The sequence below is a fragment of the Quercus lobata genome, chromosome 8 (genome assembly GCF_001633185.2).
Source record: "Quercus lobata isolate SW786 chromosome 8, ValleyOak3.0 Primary Assembly, whole genome shotgun sequence".
Taxonomy (NCBI): domain Eukaryota; kingdom Viridiplantae; phylum Streptophyta; class Magnoliopsida; order Fagales; family Fagaceae; genus Quercus; species Quercus lobata.
Genome location: NC_044911.1, coordinates 48,836,118 through 48,852,056, shown reverse-complemented (window position 1 = coordinate 48,852,056; position 15,939 = coordinate 48,836,118). Strand labels below are relative to the sequence as shown.

Below are 15,939 nucleotides of genomic sequence, written 5' to 3'. Positions count from 1 at the left end.
ACAGAGGGAGTCTCTCTCTCTCTCTCTCTCACACACACACGCAGAACTTACTCACTCAGTTACTCTTTCGTTCCCACAAGCATAAACCCTCATTTTTCTCATAGATAAATTCACACCCTAAAACTCGTTAGTTCTCTATCTAATGTTTACTCATCCTCGGAATGCACTCAAACTGTTTGAAAAAATTACCCACAGGCACATTTGTTTGAGAAACTCCATACATTGCGTAAACTATAGTTCTTTGCACAATACTTATGAAGACCCAGTTGGTTTTTATGCTCAAAGAGAGAATGTAGTATCTTGGACATCTAAGATATCCGGTTTGGTGAGGAAAAACCAGCCAAATGAAGCTGTAGAGCTGTTCAAAAAGATGCTTGAGAATGAAGAAAGGCCGAATTACGTGACGGTATTAAGCGTAATACGGGCTGTTGGTGCATTGGATTGGGAGGGTATGATGTGGGTAGTTCATGCTTTGGTGATCAAAATGGGGTTTGAATCAGAAGTGTCGGTGCTAACGGCTCTTCTTGGTTGTTATTCCTTGTATGATATGGGAATTGTGTCGAAGTTATTTCATCAGATACCTAGTAAGGATGTAGTTTTATGGAGTGCAATGGTTTCAGCATGTGTGAGAAATAAGCAGTACTTTGAGGCATTGGAGTTTTTCAGGGATATGCAATGTCATGGTGTGCAGCCAAACCATGTGAGCATTGTAAGCATTCTACCTGCTTGTGCTGATCTTGGTGTCTTGTCTTTAGGCAAAGAGATACATGGGTTTTCAATAAAAAGTGTGTTTTATTGTCTTAGAAGTGTTCAGAATTCACTTGTAGATATGTATGCAAAATGTAGGAATCTTGAGGCATCAATTCGAGTTTTTAAGGATATATGGAAGAGGGACACAATATCATGGAGGACTATAATTCGTGGGTGTATTGAGAATGAGCGTCCAAAAAAGGCATTGTCTATTTTCTTAAAGATGCAATTATCTTGCTTTGAACCGAATGAACCCATTGTCAGGGATATAGTTATGGCATCCTCAAAGGCAGAAGAACATAAATTTGGGCTGGCATTTCATTGTTACATTCTAAAACGGGGTTTCTTGGCTTTTGTTTCAGTTGGAACTGTACTTATAAAAATGTACAGTAAATTTGGTGAGGAGGAGTCCGCTAGGACTATATTTGATCAGCTCAATCACAAAGACCTTATAGCTTGGAGTGCAATGATTTCAGCTTATGCTCAAGGCAGGAATCCCCATAATGCTTTCAATACACTTAACCAGATGCAATCAATGAACGAGAAGCCCAACGAGATTACTATTGTCAGTTTATTACAAGCATGTTCCCCAATTGGTTCTCAAGAGCTTGGGGAAAGCATCCATGCTCACGTTATAAAAGCTGGGTACACATTGAATGCATATTTAACTTCAGCCCTCATTGACTTATACTGCAGGTTGGGAAGGATAAAGCAAGGAAAGGCTCTTTTTGATGAAATTCCCACCAAAGATTTAATATGTTGGAGTTCAATGATCAAAGGGTACGGGATGAATGGGCGTGGACCTGAGGCACTAAAAACATTCTCGAACATGTTGGATTGTGGGGTAAAACCCAATGACATTGTCTTTATTTCTGTATTATCTGCTTGTAGTCAATGTGGGCTAGAATATGAAGGTTGGAGCTGGTTTCATTCTATGGAACCTAAGTATGGCATTACTCCCAAACTTCCACACTATGCTTGCATGGTGGATTTGCTGAGTCGACATGGAAAGATAGAAGAAGCACTTGAATTTGTAAGAAAAATGCCGGTGAAGCCTGATAAAAGAATTTGGGGAGTTCTTCTTGGGTGTTGTAGATTAACACACGGGTCTATTGAGATTGCAGAGTTTGTGGTTGAACAACTTGTTGCATTGGACCCACATAATACTAGCCATTATGTGTATTTATCAGACTTGTATGCAGAGCAGGGTAGATGGGAAGATGTGGAGAGGCTGGCTAAATTAGTGGATATGACTTATGAGAAGGGTCAAGGACAACTTAAGGAGTACCATGATTGCTTCAAATTCAGTAGATGAACAAATGTTTAGATCGATTATTTCCTACAAGCAGGATATTTAAGGATGGAGTTATTTTCACAGCCTACAACGTTGCCGTTTACTTATCATATTCAATGCTACCTGCAAATGCAAACAAATGCATTGAGCTTATTTAGATCTTGTACAATGTTGGCAATAAACATTTAAAATTCAATCAACCACATTCAATAAGCGTTGAACTGAAGGGCGACATTGCAAGATAGCAGCCAATTTATCCACAATTATTGCAATTTTTTTAATAACATCAAAGAAAAATTGGTGAAAATCATTTATTTGAAATAATTGTCTGTTAAAGGATCCTTTTCATTTCTATGTCCTTTTTCTACCATTAGTCCCTTTATCTCTGAATAATTTAGAGGTTTTTTTTATTTTTTATTTTATTTTTTATATATATACAAAAAATAAAAATAAAATTGATCATCATAAATTATGTACAAACTTTCAAAGACAATTAATTGTTAGCTATCTAGTCACGAGAATCCAAAGCAAGGTTTTCTTGGGTTCTTCCACATGTTGATACGAGAGGCATAAAGTCACTAGTTATACTTATTGTAGATAAAAGAGATAAACGTCTTAGAGAGCTTCCTTAAATAATTAATATAAGATATAAAGACACACTTTAACCCAAAATGTTTAAATCCAATGGATATGTGCTTAATTATGTTATATTAATTACTTATTCTTTTCATCATTATTCAATGTAAGACTTCACTTACATGTGTATATCCAACACTTGCTAAGTTGTGACAATGTTCAATAATAAAAAGAATAATGTCCTAGTTGTTTTAGACTGTAGATCATATTTGTGATAATTAGCTTGACCATAACACATAATTCACAAATTCTTGTTAAAAAGTTGTGGCTAATTGCTTTTTCAGATGATGCACTTGCATCCATTATTGAGAGCGATTGTATTTGTAATTCTTTAATGATAATAATTGTATTTAATTCAAATTGACATTCCTAGTGATTTAAATTGATTGAAGGTTAAAAGTTGAAACGTATTCAAGTTTAAAATTCTAGTATGTAACTCTACGATGCATTGATTATGTAGTTACACTTCACAATTACATTGATTACAGATTTCTTTGAACGTTTATGGTTTTTTTTTTTAATGTATGACATCCAAAACACCCATCTAGTGAAGTAATTAATGTAGTAAATGAACTTATGAAACTGCCACCATCAATTTTCTTTTCAAAATATAACATCATAAACTCTTTTTCGTGGAATCTAATGCTCTGTCTGCGAATGTCACATGCCTCCATACACACATGGAAGGAGGGATCCTTGAAATAATTCTTGTTAATGCTGAAGGCATTACACACACAAATCTTGTTGGTATACTTTCTTTTCATTTTCTGTGAAAAAAGTTGTGTTTTTATATTCTCATGAATTTTCATATGTTGATTGTTGAAGTTGAACCAATTGGACCTGTTTAACATAGTGAATTGGATTATACTGTGATAGGAACACCAGCCTACTACGTTATCATAGAATGTGGAACTCACGTACATAGAAGCAAAGTGTCATCAGGTTTTACCTCATGCTGGTCTTTTCCAATTGCTAAATCAGGGACTCCCAATGCTAATATGATGACCTAGTGACCAAGTTTTGCTGTGCAGGTGAAGATGATAAGGCTTGGTGGAATGAGAAATTCACATTTGAACGCCCATTGTCTGATTGGAAAAGATTGACCCATCTGAAGTTCAAAATTATGAACACAGAATTCCTCAGTGATGGTGGCTTTGTTGGCGAAACCATGTAATGCCCTTTTCCTTTAGGCTTGTGAGATTTATATTAGAAATTACTCTAATGCATTAAACCTTTTATCAGCCTAACTAATATAGAAAATTTTGTTCTACTATATTTTCTGTCTTCTAGTTCTTGTTGCTCCCAAATGGCACATACATTGAGAATGTGTTGCAAACATGTGCATAGGCATGATATATAACATAACTAACAGAGTACTAAATCTCTCAAATTTATTACTAATAAATATTTTATTTACTAATACTGTTTTGCCTTATTTAAACTAATCAATTTTGAAATGCAGAATTCACCTTGGTGGAATAATTACAGAGGGAAGTGACAGAGCTTTCCTAGAAGTAAAACCGGCTCCATATAATGTGGTGCTTGAAGATGACACCTACAGAGGCCAAATAAAAATTGGGTTTAAGTTCATTGCAAATGTAAGAATGGTTAGAGAGAAAGTCGAGTATAATTGTAGAGAAAAGTCATATTTTACAACACTTTTACAACAAATTTCAAGTGAAAAGTTGTTACGGGTTCTAATTTGAACTTACCAATAAAATTATTTTTTTGTCCACCAGTAACAGTTAGTAACAACTTATCACCTAAAATTTATTTTGAAAGTGTTATAAAAATATTGTGGAAAAAAAAAATTCTTATAATTCTATGGTTCATTTGGATGGATGTATTTAAAGATGAGGATTTGAATTTCACCTTTTAGATTTATATAACCTAAATAGCATATGAAATGATTTTTTTTTTTTTTGGCTAAAATATTATTTTGGTCTCCAAATTTTACCAAAAGTTTGTTTTTGTCCCTAAACTTAAAAAAAAATTAAAAATAAAAACTATTTTCAACAGTTTACGGATTAAAATTTTTTTTTTTTAAGTTCAAATACAGAAAGTAAAACATTTTCAATAGTTGAGGGTAAAAAAAAAACGAACTTTTCAATAATTGAAAGATGATTTTTTTTTTTTTTTAAGTTCAGAGATAAAATACAAAATTTTGATAAAATTTAGTGACGAAAATAATTTTTTACCGTAATTTTTTCTATTGATAAATTTATAGGTGGGTTAGAATTTTATTAATATGTACATTTGAAATGATTAGGCGTAAAATGTTATTTCAAATCTATAATATCAAAATTCTTTATGTTTAAGCACTAGTGGTTTATTAAAATGCTAAACAGAATACAATTACTACTTTGCAGAAAGAAGGGCATGTAATAAAGACAAGAGAGTACATTGCAGAGGAGAAGGAACCAAGAAAATCAATATGTAGTGCGTTTGTGAAATTATGGTGGAGTTCCTTATTTTCCTGTAAACAAAGTGATCACTCCGAAAATAAGCAGAAGGAAAATTAGGTGGATCATAAATCCTAATCAATAATATAGATGATAGGGACTTTAATTTCTGGTGGAACCAATATTATGGAGTTATTATTATTATTATTTTTGCTTCTTCTTCTTCTTTTTTTCTATCAAAAAAAAAAATTTTGGTCACTTCATTCGAGTTATGAATCAAATGGTCAAACTGATATTCTATGGAATGTATAGTATCTATATTAATATCTACTTATGATATTAATCAGCATTCTACATTAAAGTCTTAGAATTTTTTTTGGGTATAAGATGATTGAATCTTTCTTAAGCTTTTTACTTTTAGTTTTTTTTTTTAATTTTATTAGCTGCTCCTTCATTATTTCTACTGTCTTAGTTTTATTTTATTTTATTTTATTTTTCCTATGAAAAATCTCTTAATATTTTCTTTATTTTCTTCTTAGATTGTTTTGGCCTTTGCTTATCCTTTCTTTATTTTAGTCAGTCCTAGTCTGGCAATTTTACTTTTATATTTCGTTTTTTTTTTCCTTCATAAATCCCAATATCATTTCTTTTATGTTCTCAAAATAATTAAAAAGTTCCCTAATTGAGTGGTATTTTTTGGTGCTCTTAGAAGTTAGAACACTCAACTTATTTTAAAAAATTATTTCTGAAGCGAAGAGTCTTGTAATTCAACTAATTAACATCTCCTTTCTCATAAAAAAAAAAAAAAAAAACCCTAATTGGCATCTCCTGATATTTTTAATGGAGACATATAAGGTTCAAATCCTCCACTCTCATCTATTGATATATAAAAAAAAAAAAAATTATTTATTACGCTTCCAACCTAAAAACATTTTTGGTTAAAAATATTTTGAAAAATCTATCAACAAATGTTTGTTTTCATTTCAAATTTTTTTTTTTTTAATCTATAGCTAATCGACTGCATGCCATCTTTAAGGATTTGCACAAATCCAAAAGAAATTTGGAATTCCTAGAATCAAAACTCTTTTGGACAAGGACAATGATGACATCAATTAGAGAAGCAACTTACTATATATAAAATTTTACCAGTTGAATTAACTGAAATTTTATAGAATAAATGAATTTTATTTTAAATTCTTCTTTGGCCAATCAGGCCATAGGCTAGTTGACAACTTCTTTTAATAACTGGCATATTGTTCTGTAGAGGCTTAGAATAAGAGACTCAAGAGGTACATGCATTTTTATTTATTTGATTTTTTAATGGAAATTTATTTATTTATTTTGAGGAGAAGAGGTACATGCATTTCTTTATAAAGAAACTTTGACCTCAACTTATTAATTAGTATAAGAAAGTCCTTAATTCCATGTACCCTTATCACATTTTAGGAGCCAACCGACAAGGAGTCAGAAGCCTGAGAAATGGGATGCACGTCTATTTTACGACCTAATTCGATAAAAATAAAAAAATAAAAAATTGTTCAACAGCTAGATAACATTAATTTGTTTCTAATAATCACTAATTTATTTGTATCTCAAACAAATTAAGCTAAGAATTTGTCAAAATTTCATTTTTAAAGGATGAAATGCTTTCTAAGCCAACCTCCGACCAAGCTGCTAGCTCAATTGCATCATATTAAATTTCCTAAACATTATTCTCTCAAAAGCCAAAACAAAAACAAAAAACAAAAAAGAAATTCCTAAACATGATATTTTGATCCTGATTCTTTTCCCTTTTTTCTTCCCTAATTTTAGGATCAATTAAATTTTGAGAGTTTTGACAACTCAAATGGGTTTTAGGTTTCCTTCAAAAAAAGAAAAAAGAAAGGGTTTTGCTTTTAGGTATTAATAATTCATGATATTCTAAGTCCTAAATTGCTATTGTATTTATAAATTATAATAATGTTGCCATGTTTAATTCCAAGTTGACTCATTGTGGGCCAACAAACACTGGGAATCAGAAAACAAATTAAATGTAATTATTAACTTGTTAAAAGGGAAGTCTTTCAGTTGGCGTCCTTAAAACTCTGTCATCATCTGATTTTTATGTTCGTGTGGTTCACATGCAGATTAGGAGTCATGTAATTATAATAAATATGGATGATCCATTACACTGTGACTTACTCCGAATCTCAACATTATTTTTTGATAATTTTTTTTTTTTACAAATGAGAGTGTTCTGAATTTTCTTCCGGTGTATGCAATTCTCTCGTTTCATAAGTACCGGGTTATTACAGAGAGAAATTCTATAAAGGTGACCCCAAAATACTGGCAAAAAGTTTCAAATTTGAAATCTTATGGATATCACGAAGCCTTAAAAACCACTAAATCAACTCTTAAACCTTGAACATCTCGTTAAAAATATTAGAGAAGAGAGTCTCAATTTAATTATAGTGCTCTTGACATTGCTAACATAATTGAATCCACTTTAAAAAGCTAATAAAGATTTCAACTTTCAACTTCTAATTAAGTGAAGTGGTTGAGACATCACAAAATTAGTGTTACTTTCCCAGGTATTCATTTGCCATGTTGTCATTCACATTAATATGACATGACTCCCCCATAAAGGCCATAATATTCGGGAAGTGATTTTTTCTTTTTTTTTTCAAAAACTTATTTTCGGCTTTAAGAAAAAAAAAATAACGCCATTGTTGTCTACTTGTCTTATATCACATGCAAAATAAGTAATAAACAATCACAGAGCAATACTATAAATTTGAATCCTATCATTTCTATAATTTATAAAAATAAAAATAAAAAACCACTTTTTTTTTAAGAAAGAAATAAAAAACAACTAAAGTGAGTATAATAAGTATATTAGTTTATCTTAAGGCTTCGTTTGCCAAAACTTATGTACTGTTTTTAAAAATGGGAAATGCTAACAAGTGCCTTTAGGGCACCGGTTAAGAATTCAGTTAAAGAAAGTTTTGACATCACTTTTATGGGAAATGAAAAAGCTGTCAAAACATTAATTTTTTTTTTCTCATAAAAACTTTTTTTTAACTGGATTCTTAACTAGTGTCCTAAAAGCACTCGTTAGCATGACCCTTTAATTGCAATTATTAATGGAAAATTATTGAAAAAAAAAATCCATTTGTAGATGTGACCAGTGGAGGAACTAGACACATCAGTCTTGAATTCATCAATTTAAGAATTTGTATGCCTTTGTGCAAAAATTATCAGTCAATTATGGCCATCCTATTTGGCAGTTAAGGGCGTGAAATTTTTGGTGACTAGAGTTATTGTATTTTTATTGATTTGTTGGGTTTAAAAAATAAAGTACAGTTGTAATTTGAATGTACAATTTTTAAAGGATCATGCTAACGAGTGCCCTTAGTGAGCAATAATTTCACGTCCTTAACTGCTAGATAGGATGGCCACAATTGACTGATAATTTTTGCACAAAGGCATACAAATTCTTAAATTGATGAATTCAAGACTGATGTGTCTAGTTCCTCCATAGGTCACATCTACAATTGGATTTTTTTTTTTTCATAATTTTCCATTAATAATTGCAATTAAATAATTTATATGTTGAATTTTTTTTTTTTTGTCAACAGAGGAAATAGATATATTAGCTAGCCACAAAAGGTAAAGTGTTGGCTATAAGCCTTAAGGAGTACAAACCATTTGCATCAGAATTTACAATAACATTTAGTTCAGAGTTAGGGGGAACATCGAGTACAACAAAATCAGAAGTTAAGGAACAAGCTCCTTTAGCAAAGGTTGTCTGCTCCTCTATTAGCCTCCCTAAACACATGCTTGATCACGGTCCACTGAAACTGCCCGAGTAAGTACCTACAGTCATTTAGGAGTGATGTATATGAGCTGTTAGGGGTTTTCCTTGAGAGAATAAGGTCCACAACCACCTTGGCATCCAACTCCACGGCCAAGTGTGTGATTCCTAGCTGTGAGGCAAGCGTGAGACCATCCCTAAGAGCCCAGAATTCAGCAATAATGCTTGTACTGATACCAATATATCTCATATATCCTTTAATCCATCTGCCACAGGAGTCACGTATGAGCCCTCCCCCCTTGCCTTCCCTGGATTACCCAAGGAAGCACCATCTGAATTGAGTTTAAACCACCCCTCTTGTGGCTTATCCCAACAAATCGGAATGATAGAATGCCTTTTGGAAGCCGGCCCTTTTCCCACACAATAAAAATATTCGGTGGCAACTTTCATACAAAGGGAATGGAGGCTTAGATTTAAAGGAGAGTTTTGGAAAACCATGCAATTTCTATATTTCCACAAATTCCACACAGCCAGAGGAAAAATAATGGACCAAGAAATTCCATTGATTCGGTTCAGCTTACTGTCCAAACAGTTTGTGCTCAACCAATCAGTTAAGCTTAGATGCATGAAGTTAGACATGCTTTGGGGAGTTCGAAACTTTTGCCAAAAATCCATAGCAATTGGGCAGTGAGCACCCACAGTAGATGTGGGATATGTGCCAAATGCTAAATATTTGGCACATATCCCACACCAAACAGGAAAATCAGCCCTCATCAGATATTGCAAATGTTGTAAAATTATACCATTTGTGTTTGTATCATTGCAAATTTGCAATGGTACGGACAGATGTGGTAAACCAAAAATTATTATTTTATTGGACTTTGATGTTGTGGCTGTTGTGGATGATAATGGGAATGAGATAATATATTATTTTAATGTATAGTAAATATTATTTTAATGTATAGAATTGAATGATAGAATATCTGATAAATGGGATGTTGTAAAATGATGTAGTAAAATAATAAAGTAAGTCTTTGATGTGGTAAAATGGCATAATTTTTACAACATTTGCTACGGATGCTTGAGTGTGTAAGATAGACTCCTCATGATTTCTACATAAGGGGCAGCAAACATCTTGAATGATACCCCCTTGATTCAAGGACTTTCTTAACTGGAATGCTATTGTGGAAACATAACCAAAGAAAGTGTTTTATCTTTGGCAATGTGTCAAGCTTTCAAATCCAGTTACCTTGGAATGTTTGGGCATCAAGTGGTTCGGATCTAGCTAGCTTATATGCAAAAGCCACGTTTTCACCACCACACAAGAAAGCCCAACCGACCCATTATATATTCTTATTTCTTCCTTCACCCAAAAAATAAAAGAGAAAAAAAAACCATATATATAATATTGGTGTCCAACTAATAAGTCACATATTGCATGTCCTATTATATTTTTGCAATCACCAAGCCATTCTTTCTCTAAATCTATTGCTAAAATTTAGCCATTCTTGCAACTGGGTCTCTCATACTACTATCAAAGTAAGGTCAACTGCAAGATTTCAGTGCCAAATATTCTTGTTCATATTTTCTAAGATCATGGTGATATGGGATTTCTTTTTCTCAAAGAAAGCTATTCTTTAGGAAAGAAAAGATTTTCATGGCATAAAGATTGCAAATACTTAGGAGGGAACTGTTTCAAACGTTACTCAGCTTGCTTCTCAACAGTTTTAAATTCAAATCTTGCTAATAAAGGTAACATGAAAGAATATTAGACCGTTGTTCTTTAGCTAACCGTTGCCTTTCAATTTTTAAATTCCAGTTTATAACCTCTTGAAAATTTTGCCATAACATTGCTTTATAGCTAAAGCTTTAGTGCATATATTCAGTGAATTATTTTCCATTTCTGACAACAATAACAACAGCTCATAAACCTCTTTTGCTTTTTGTTCCAAGAAAGAAAGAAAAAAAAGAAAAAGATTCGTACTTTTTAACTCTATAAGCTGTACAATTTAAGTCCATTCCCGGGTCCATCTTTTTAATCAGAGTCCCACCAAATTGCTATTTCTTTCTGATAGTGGTGATGGAGTTCTGAAATTTAGAGCGCACCAACCCAATTTGTGACACTTTCATGATTGTGTGCAGTGCAGGTTTGAGTAATTAGACCATAAGTTGTAAAAGCTCAAATGGATACACTGTCTAATACAGATGATTATGATTTGGGTTATCAACCTTCACTTTCTTCAGTGGATCAAAATGATCATTCAACCTCAGAAACTCCAGGGCGTTCGACACTGAGTGGCAGTCCTTATGCTTATTGCAGAACTAATTCTGAGACCTCAGCCTTCTCAGAGCAAACAGATGACAACAATAGCTTTTCAAGTGAACCTTCTCCTTCTCGATGGCCGGTAGCCAAATCCAGATCCCTTACCAGACTAGGCATGAAACCCAAGAAGAAAACTCTCGACGATAAACTTGATGATCATGAATCTACTGATTTAGGTGAGTTGGCATAGTCTCATTTTAGATATTTGATTCTCTATACATGCTAGAAATGCAAAAGCAATCCTTGTTTGCTAAATCTTTGTGAAATTCTTGGCAGAGCTTGAAATGATGAAGGAAAGATTTGCAAAGCTTTTGTTGGGGGAAGACATGTCTGGAAGTGGGAAAGGTGTCACAACTGCAGTTACCATCTCAAATTCCATAACCAACCTCTATGGTATTTCTTTTGTAACAAATTGAAAAGACTAATGTAGAGTGTCTATGCTTTATATATTTCAATATAATCACACATCTTTGTGATCTTTTGCAGCTACTGTATTTGGACAAAATTTGAGGCTAGAACCTCTGAATCTTGAGAAGAAGGCTTTATGGAAAAGAGAAATGGATTGTCTATTATCTGTGTGTGATTTCATAGTAGAATTTAGCCCAATCTTGCAAGATTTAGATGATGGGACAACTGTGGAGGTGAAAATCTTTAGATACATATCTGACCCTTTTGTTTTTTTTTTTTTTTTTTTTTTTGTTTTCTTTTTAATATAAGTTTATGATGTCTTTTAGGTGATGGCGAGTACACCAAGATCAGATATTTATATTAACCTTCCTGCATTGCAAAAGCTTGACATGATGCTCATAGTAAGACAACCTTTATTTGCTAAAAGCTGCACTCTTTTCTCAGAGGAATGCTGCTTTCTCTTAGGGATCGCATACGAAAACATAAATTTTTCTTTCTTTGACAGGAAATACTGGATAGTTTCGAAGATACAGAATTCTGGTATGCAAAACAAGGGAGCATGTCAGGGAATTCAATTCGTACAGGCTCATTTCGAAAGGTTACTCAGAGGAAAGAAGAGAAATGGTGGTTGCCTGTTCCATGTGTAGATCCACGTGGCCTCTCTGAGAAGGCAAGGAAGCATTTGCAGCACAAACGTGACTGTGCTAATCAAATTCACAAAGCTGCCATGGCCATCAATAGTACTATTCTTGCTGAGATGGAAATCCCAGACACATACCTGGCAACTCTTCCAAAGGTTAGCCCTCTTAGCAGATCCTACATATTGGGAAGTAATTGGTTAATTGATTTGGGAATTATTTCTTAAATTATTTTATAGAACTTTCTAAGTGTCTAATTTAAAAAAAATATGGGACAGAACATAGAAGTAATAACATGTTAAGTGCAAGAATGAATATTGGAACAGAAGTTCATTCTATATATTGATCACAACTTACCTATTTCTTCTTCTGAAAATATTTTCTACAACAATTTGTACACAGAGTGGAAAAGCGTGTCTAGGAGATTCAATTTACCGCTATATCTGTACCGCAGACCAATTCTCACCCGACCATCTTCTTGACTGTCTCAATATGACATCAGAACATGAAGCACTAGAGCTTGCAGACAGGGTTGAAGCTTCCATGTACACATGGAGGCGTAAAGCTTGTCTAAGCAATTCAAAATCATCTTGGGACCTGGTAAAGGATCTCATGGCTGAAACAGACCGGAGTGACAAAAATCATGTCCTAGCAGAGAGGGCCGACAGTTTATTGTTCTGCCTGAAGCAAAGGTATCCTGAACTGTCACAGACAACCTTGGACACAAGCAAGATTCAGTGCAATAAGGTAAGTTTATGGCCATCTATAAATTCATATGAAAGTAGCCTTGAATCACAGCAAACCATGCGATGCTCATTTGTTCATATTTTGCATGCTTCATGGAAATTGGATTAGGGCAAAACTTAGGCACAGCTACATAGCAAGTGTTGTAGCCTATGTTCCTTGATGAAATTCGAACACGTGGTTATATTGACTAATGCAGCATAAACAGTATTATATTTTCTAAGGACGATTTAATTCAAACATGTAGTTTATTGGCCAATGCAACCACATGATTGAATTTTGTCGGAAAACATAAGTTACACCACCTAAGGAATTGGACCACAACATGATTAAATTTTCGTCAGAAAATATAACTTACACCACCTGAGGAATTGGACCACAAGCAATGATTAAAGGCTTAAAGAGGCAATTACTTTTTGCAGGACGTGGGGAAAGCAATACTAGAGAGCTACTCAAGGGTGTTGGAAGGTCTTGCTTTCAACATTGTGGCTTGGATTGAAGATGTTCTTTATGTAGACACAACTATGAGAAACGAACAATAAAGCCATAAGAAATGGGTCCAACATCAAAGTGGAAGACATACATGCTTTTCTCTGGCAGTTCATCTCAACTATTTTTGCTACAAACTTTCCAAGAAGGAAGAGACAGTGTATGATCCTTGGAAGTTTACTTGTACGTGCATGAACTTGAATCGTTAGCTGTGATACGTAAAACATTTTTTTTTACATTTGTTTAATGAATTTTAGCTTAACTTGTACATTATCGCCTGTAAAACAAACTAGAAATTTAGCAGGTCCATAAATCCCAGGCTATAGATCCAAAATAAAAATACGGCCGAATAATATAGATCCCTTTAGAGATTTTTAATTTTAAGGTATTTTCAAATTAAATCCTGAATATTTAAATATAATAGCATCCATGCCATAATTTCAATTTTTTTTTTTCTTTTGCAATCTAGATCCTCTAGTCCCTAGCATGCCTGTATTAATTAATTAAAAATAATGAAAACTGAAGTAAATTGTACATTTGAGATTTTTTTTTTTTTTTAATATCTTTGCACTAAATAACCCATCAAGAAAACACCAAGTGGTATTTTAGCATTAAAATTATATATATTATACATTTTTGGTGCCCGAATAGGTGGAAGTACAATTTACATGAATTTTTACAATAATTGGTTAACAAAGACTCGACAAGGGTTCAGATTACAACAATATTAAAATTGAAATTGAAATTGACACAATTAAAACTGCAGGATTTAATACAAGGACAGATTTCTGGGGTTTATTACATAATTACCTCTTCTTCATTTCTTTTTTTTTCCCACCTTATTTTCACATCAGGTTCATTTACATCCAAAGCAGTACATATCTAAATCCTGATGCTCTAAAGGGAGCTCAGAAATTTTGTCAAAAATATTCACGTGAAATGATATGATATCTCCGAATCTAACTGAGAATTGCATGATAGATTTATTTATTCCCAAGCTTCTCAAGTAGGACATTTCATTGAAATATCCTACTAATCCAAAGTATATGATAACCAGAAGCATATAATAAAATAGAAACATTGAAAATTCTCTGCTAATCCATTTGTCCAAACAAATGAAAACAGGAAAACAGCACCAATTATAAGTTTAAGCACTTTGTATATTAGCAATCCATGACAACTAATTAAGGCTTCTCAACTCTTCACGTTCACTCATTTTTTTGGAGAGATCTTCACGATCAAATTTGACATTTTTAAAGGAGAAACAATAACTGGAAGTCAACTTTTGCAATATAGTATCTTATAATAGCTAATAGAATATTGCACCTTATCTTCACATTACACAGAAATATGAAAGTGGGTTACCACTACTTTTCTCAAACATCAATCAATGAATCATTCCAGAGTCCAGAGCTTATGGACGCCAAACCCATCTTTTGAGCTCTCACTAAGAAAGTTCAAGGACATCATACGATGCATACTTAAACAGATGTTACACTTAGGATTATGCAGACTGGATGTAATTAGAATGAACACAATACTATCATTTAGAAAATCTGCCAATGGATTCAATAATTGAAGTATTGAACATTTGATTTTTATGGAATCACGAGTGAATAATTCACATCAAGTAGAGAATTCCATCCTCCGGCCTTTTCTCACCCAACCTGGTTGGGAAAATGGTATTGAAAAATAATACCATACGATTTCTATCACTCGTATTAGCTTACCCTGCTAAAATAACCAAGTATAAAAATTATGGGGCGAGTATTCACATCTTACATATTTTAGGATAAATGAATCATTAAGCCCAAGGCTCTTGTTATACTTCAGTTCCAACTGATCAGATCACTTCAGATAAAACTCTGCCTAGTTACCAATTTAAAATATTTTCTGCTTTCTTGCACTAGAAAGCACCTTATATAGTTTGCATCCAAATGAACTGTCATCATCAGATTTTACTCCACATCCAGTGGAAGGCATATTACACACGAAAGATACAATGCTACCAATGTAGTGAATACACCTTTTGTGAAATGCAAGTCAATCCAAAGGGACTTAATAAGAGGACTAGACTAGAGTGGAAGTGACTCTTCAACATGGACGCATCAAGAAGAATTGGATGGGTCTGACTCCTCTCTATAACCCAGACGTAGGTTAATCTTAAGATAAATGTGAGACAAAGGCTGCACATGCCCACAGGGAGGGAGAGGAGGAAAAGGATATATATCTCACATAATTGGTTGTATCCTGCAAAGTTATTTTCCAATTCTTTTCACAATTAAAATTTTCGACCATGCAACTTTAAAAAGAATTGAGTGCCTCAACGCTGGAGCACAGCGCACACATTTGTGATCAGGCAAGCAAATATTCTCATGTGACAAAACAAACAAACAAACAAACCATAAGTAGTCTAAGGAGCAAAAAGACTGCAGAAAAAATAGGAGTATGGAAAGCTTGCT

The 15,939-nt window shown here is 33.3% G+C and overlaps 2 protein-coding genes across 2 annotated transcripts; both read left to right on the top strand.

The window, feature by feature from the left end:
• The first annotated feature begins 18 nt into the window (after nucleotides 1–18).
• Nucleotides 19–5,268, top strand: LOC115957928 (putative pentatricopeptide repeat-containing protein At3g01580). The gene is made up of 6 exons (XM_031076269.1): nucleotides 19–1,997; nucleotides 3,296–3,427; nucleotides 3,557–3,622; nucleotides 3,712–3,850; nucleotides 4,143–4,278; nucleotides 5,050–5,268. Exons 1-6 carry the CDS (start codon nucleotides 143–145, stop codon nucleotides 5,200–5,202), a joined length of 2,481 nt encoding a protein of 826 aa, XP_030932129.1. The 5' UTR covers nucleotides 19–142; the 3' UTR covers nucleotides 5,203–5,268.
• Nucleotides 5,269–10,343: 5,075 nt separating this feature from the next.
• LOC115954440 (rop guanine nucleotide exchange factor 2) lies at nucleotides 10,344–13,745 on the top strand. The gene is made up of 8 exons (XM_031072295.1): nucleotides 10,344–10,627; nucleotides 11,018–11,374; nucleotides 11,475–11,591; nucleotides 11,685–11,839; nucleotides 11,933–12,007; nucleotides 12,112–12,402; nucleotides 12,647–12,991; nucleotides 13,411–13,745. Exons 2-8 carry the CDS (start codon nucleotides 11,059–11,061, stop codon nucleotides 13,528–13,530), a joined length of 1,419 nt encoding a protein of 472 aa, XP_030928155.1. The 5' UTR covers nucleotides 10,344–10,627; nucleotides 11,018–11,058; the 3' UTR covers nucleotides 13,531–13,745.
• Nucleotides 13,746–15,939: the final 2,194 nt, after the last annotated feature.

Coding starts and splice junctions, on each gene's coding strand:
- LOC115957928 (XM_031076269.1), top strand. CDS start 143: ATGTTTACTCATCCTCGGAATGCACTCAAACTGTTTGAAAAAATTACC. Junction 3,428..3,556: donor TACACACACAAATCTTGTTG/GTATACTTTCTT, acceptor ATACTGTGATAG/GAACACCAGCCTACTACGTT. Junction 4,279..5,049: donor GGTTTAAGTTCATTGCAAAT/GTAAGAATGGTT, acceptor ACTACTTTGCAG/AAAGAAGGGCATGTAATAAA.
- LOC115954440 (XM_031072295.1), top strand. CDS start 11,059: ATGGATACACTGTCTAATACAGATGATTATGATTTGGGTTATCAACCT. Junction 11,840..11,932: donor ATGATGGGACAACTGTGGAG/GTGAAAATCTTT, acceptor GATGTCTTTTAG/GTGATGGCGAGTACACCAAG. Junction 12,992..13,410: donor GCAAGATTCAGTGCAATAAG/GTAAGTTTATGG, acceptor TACTTTTTGCAG/GACGTGGGGAAAGCAATACT.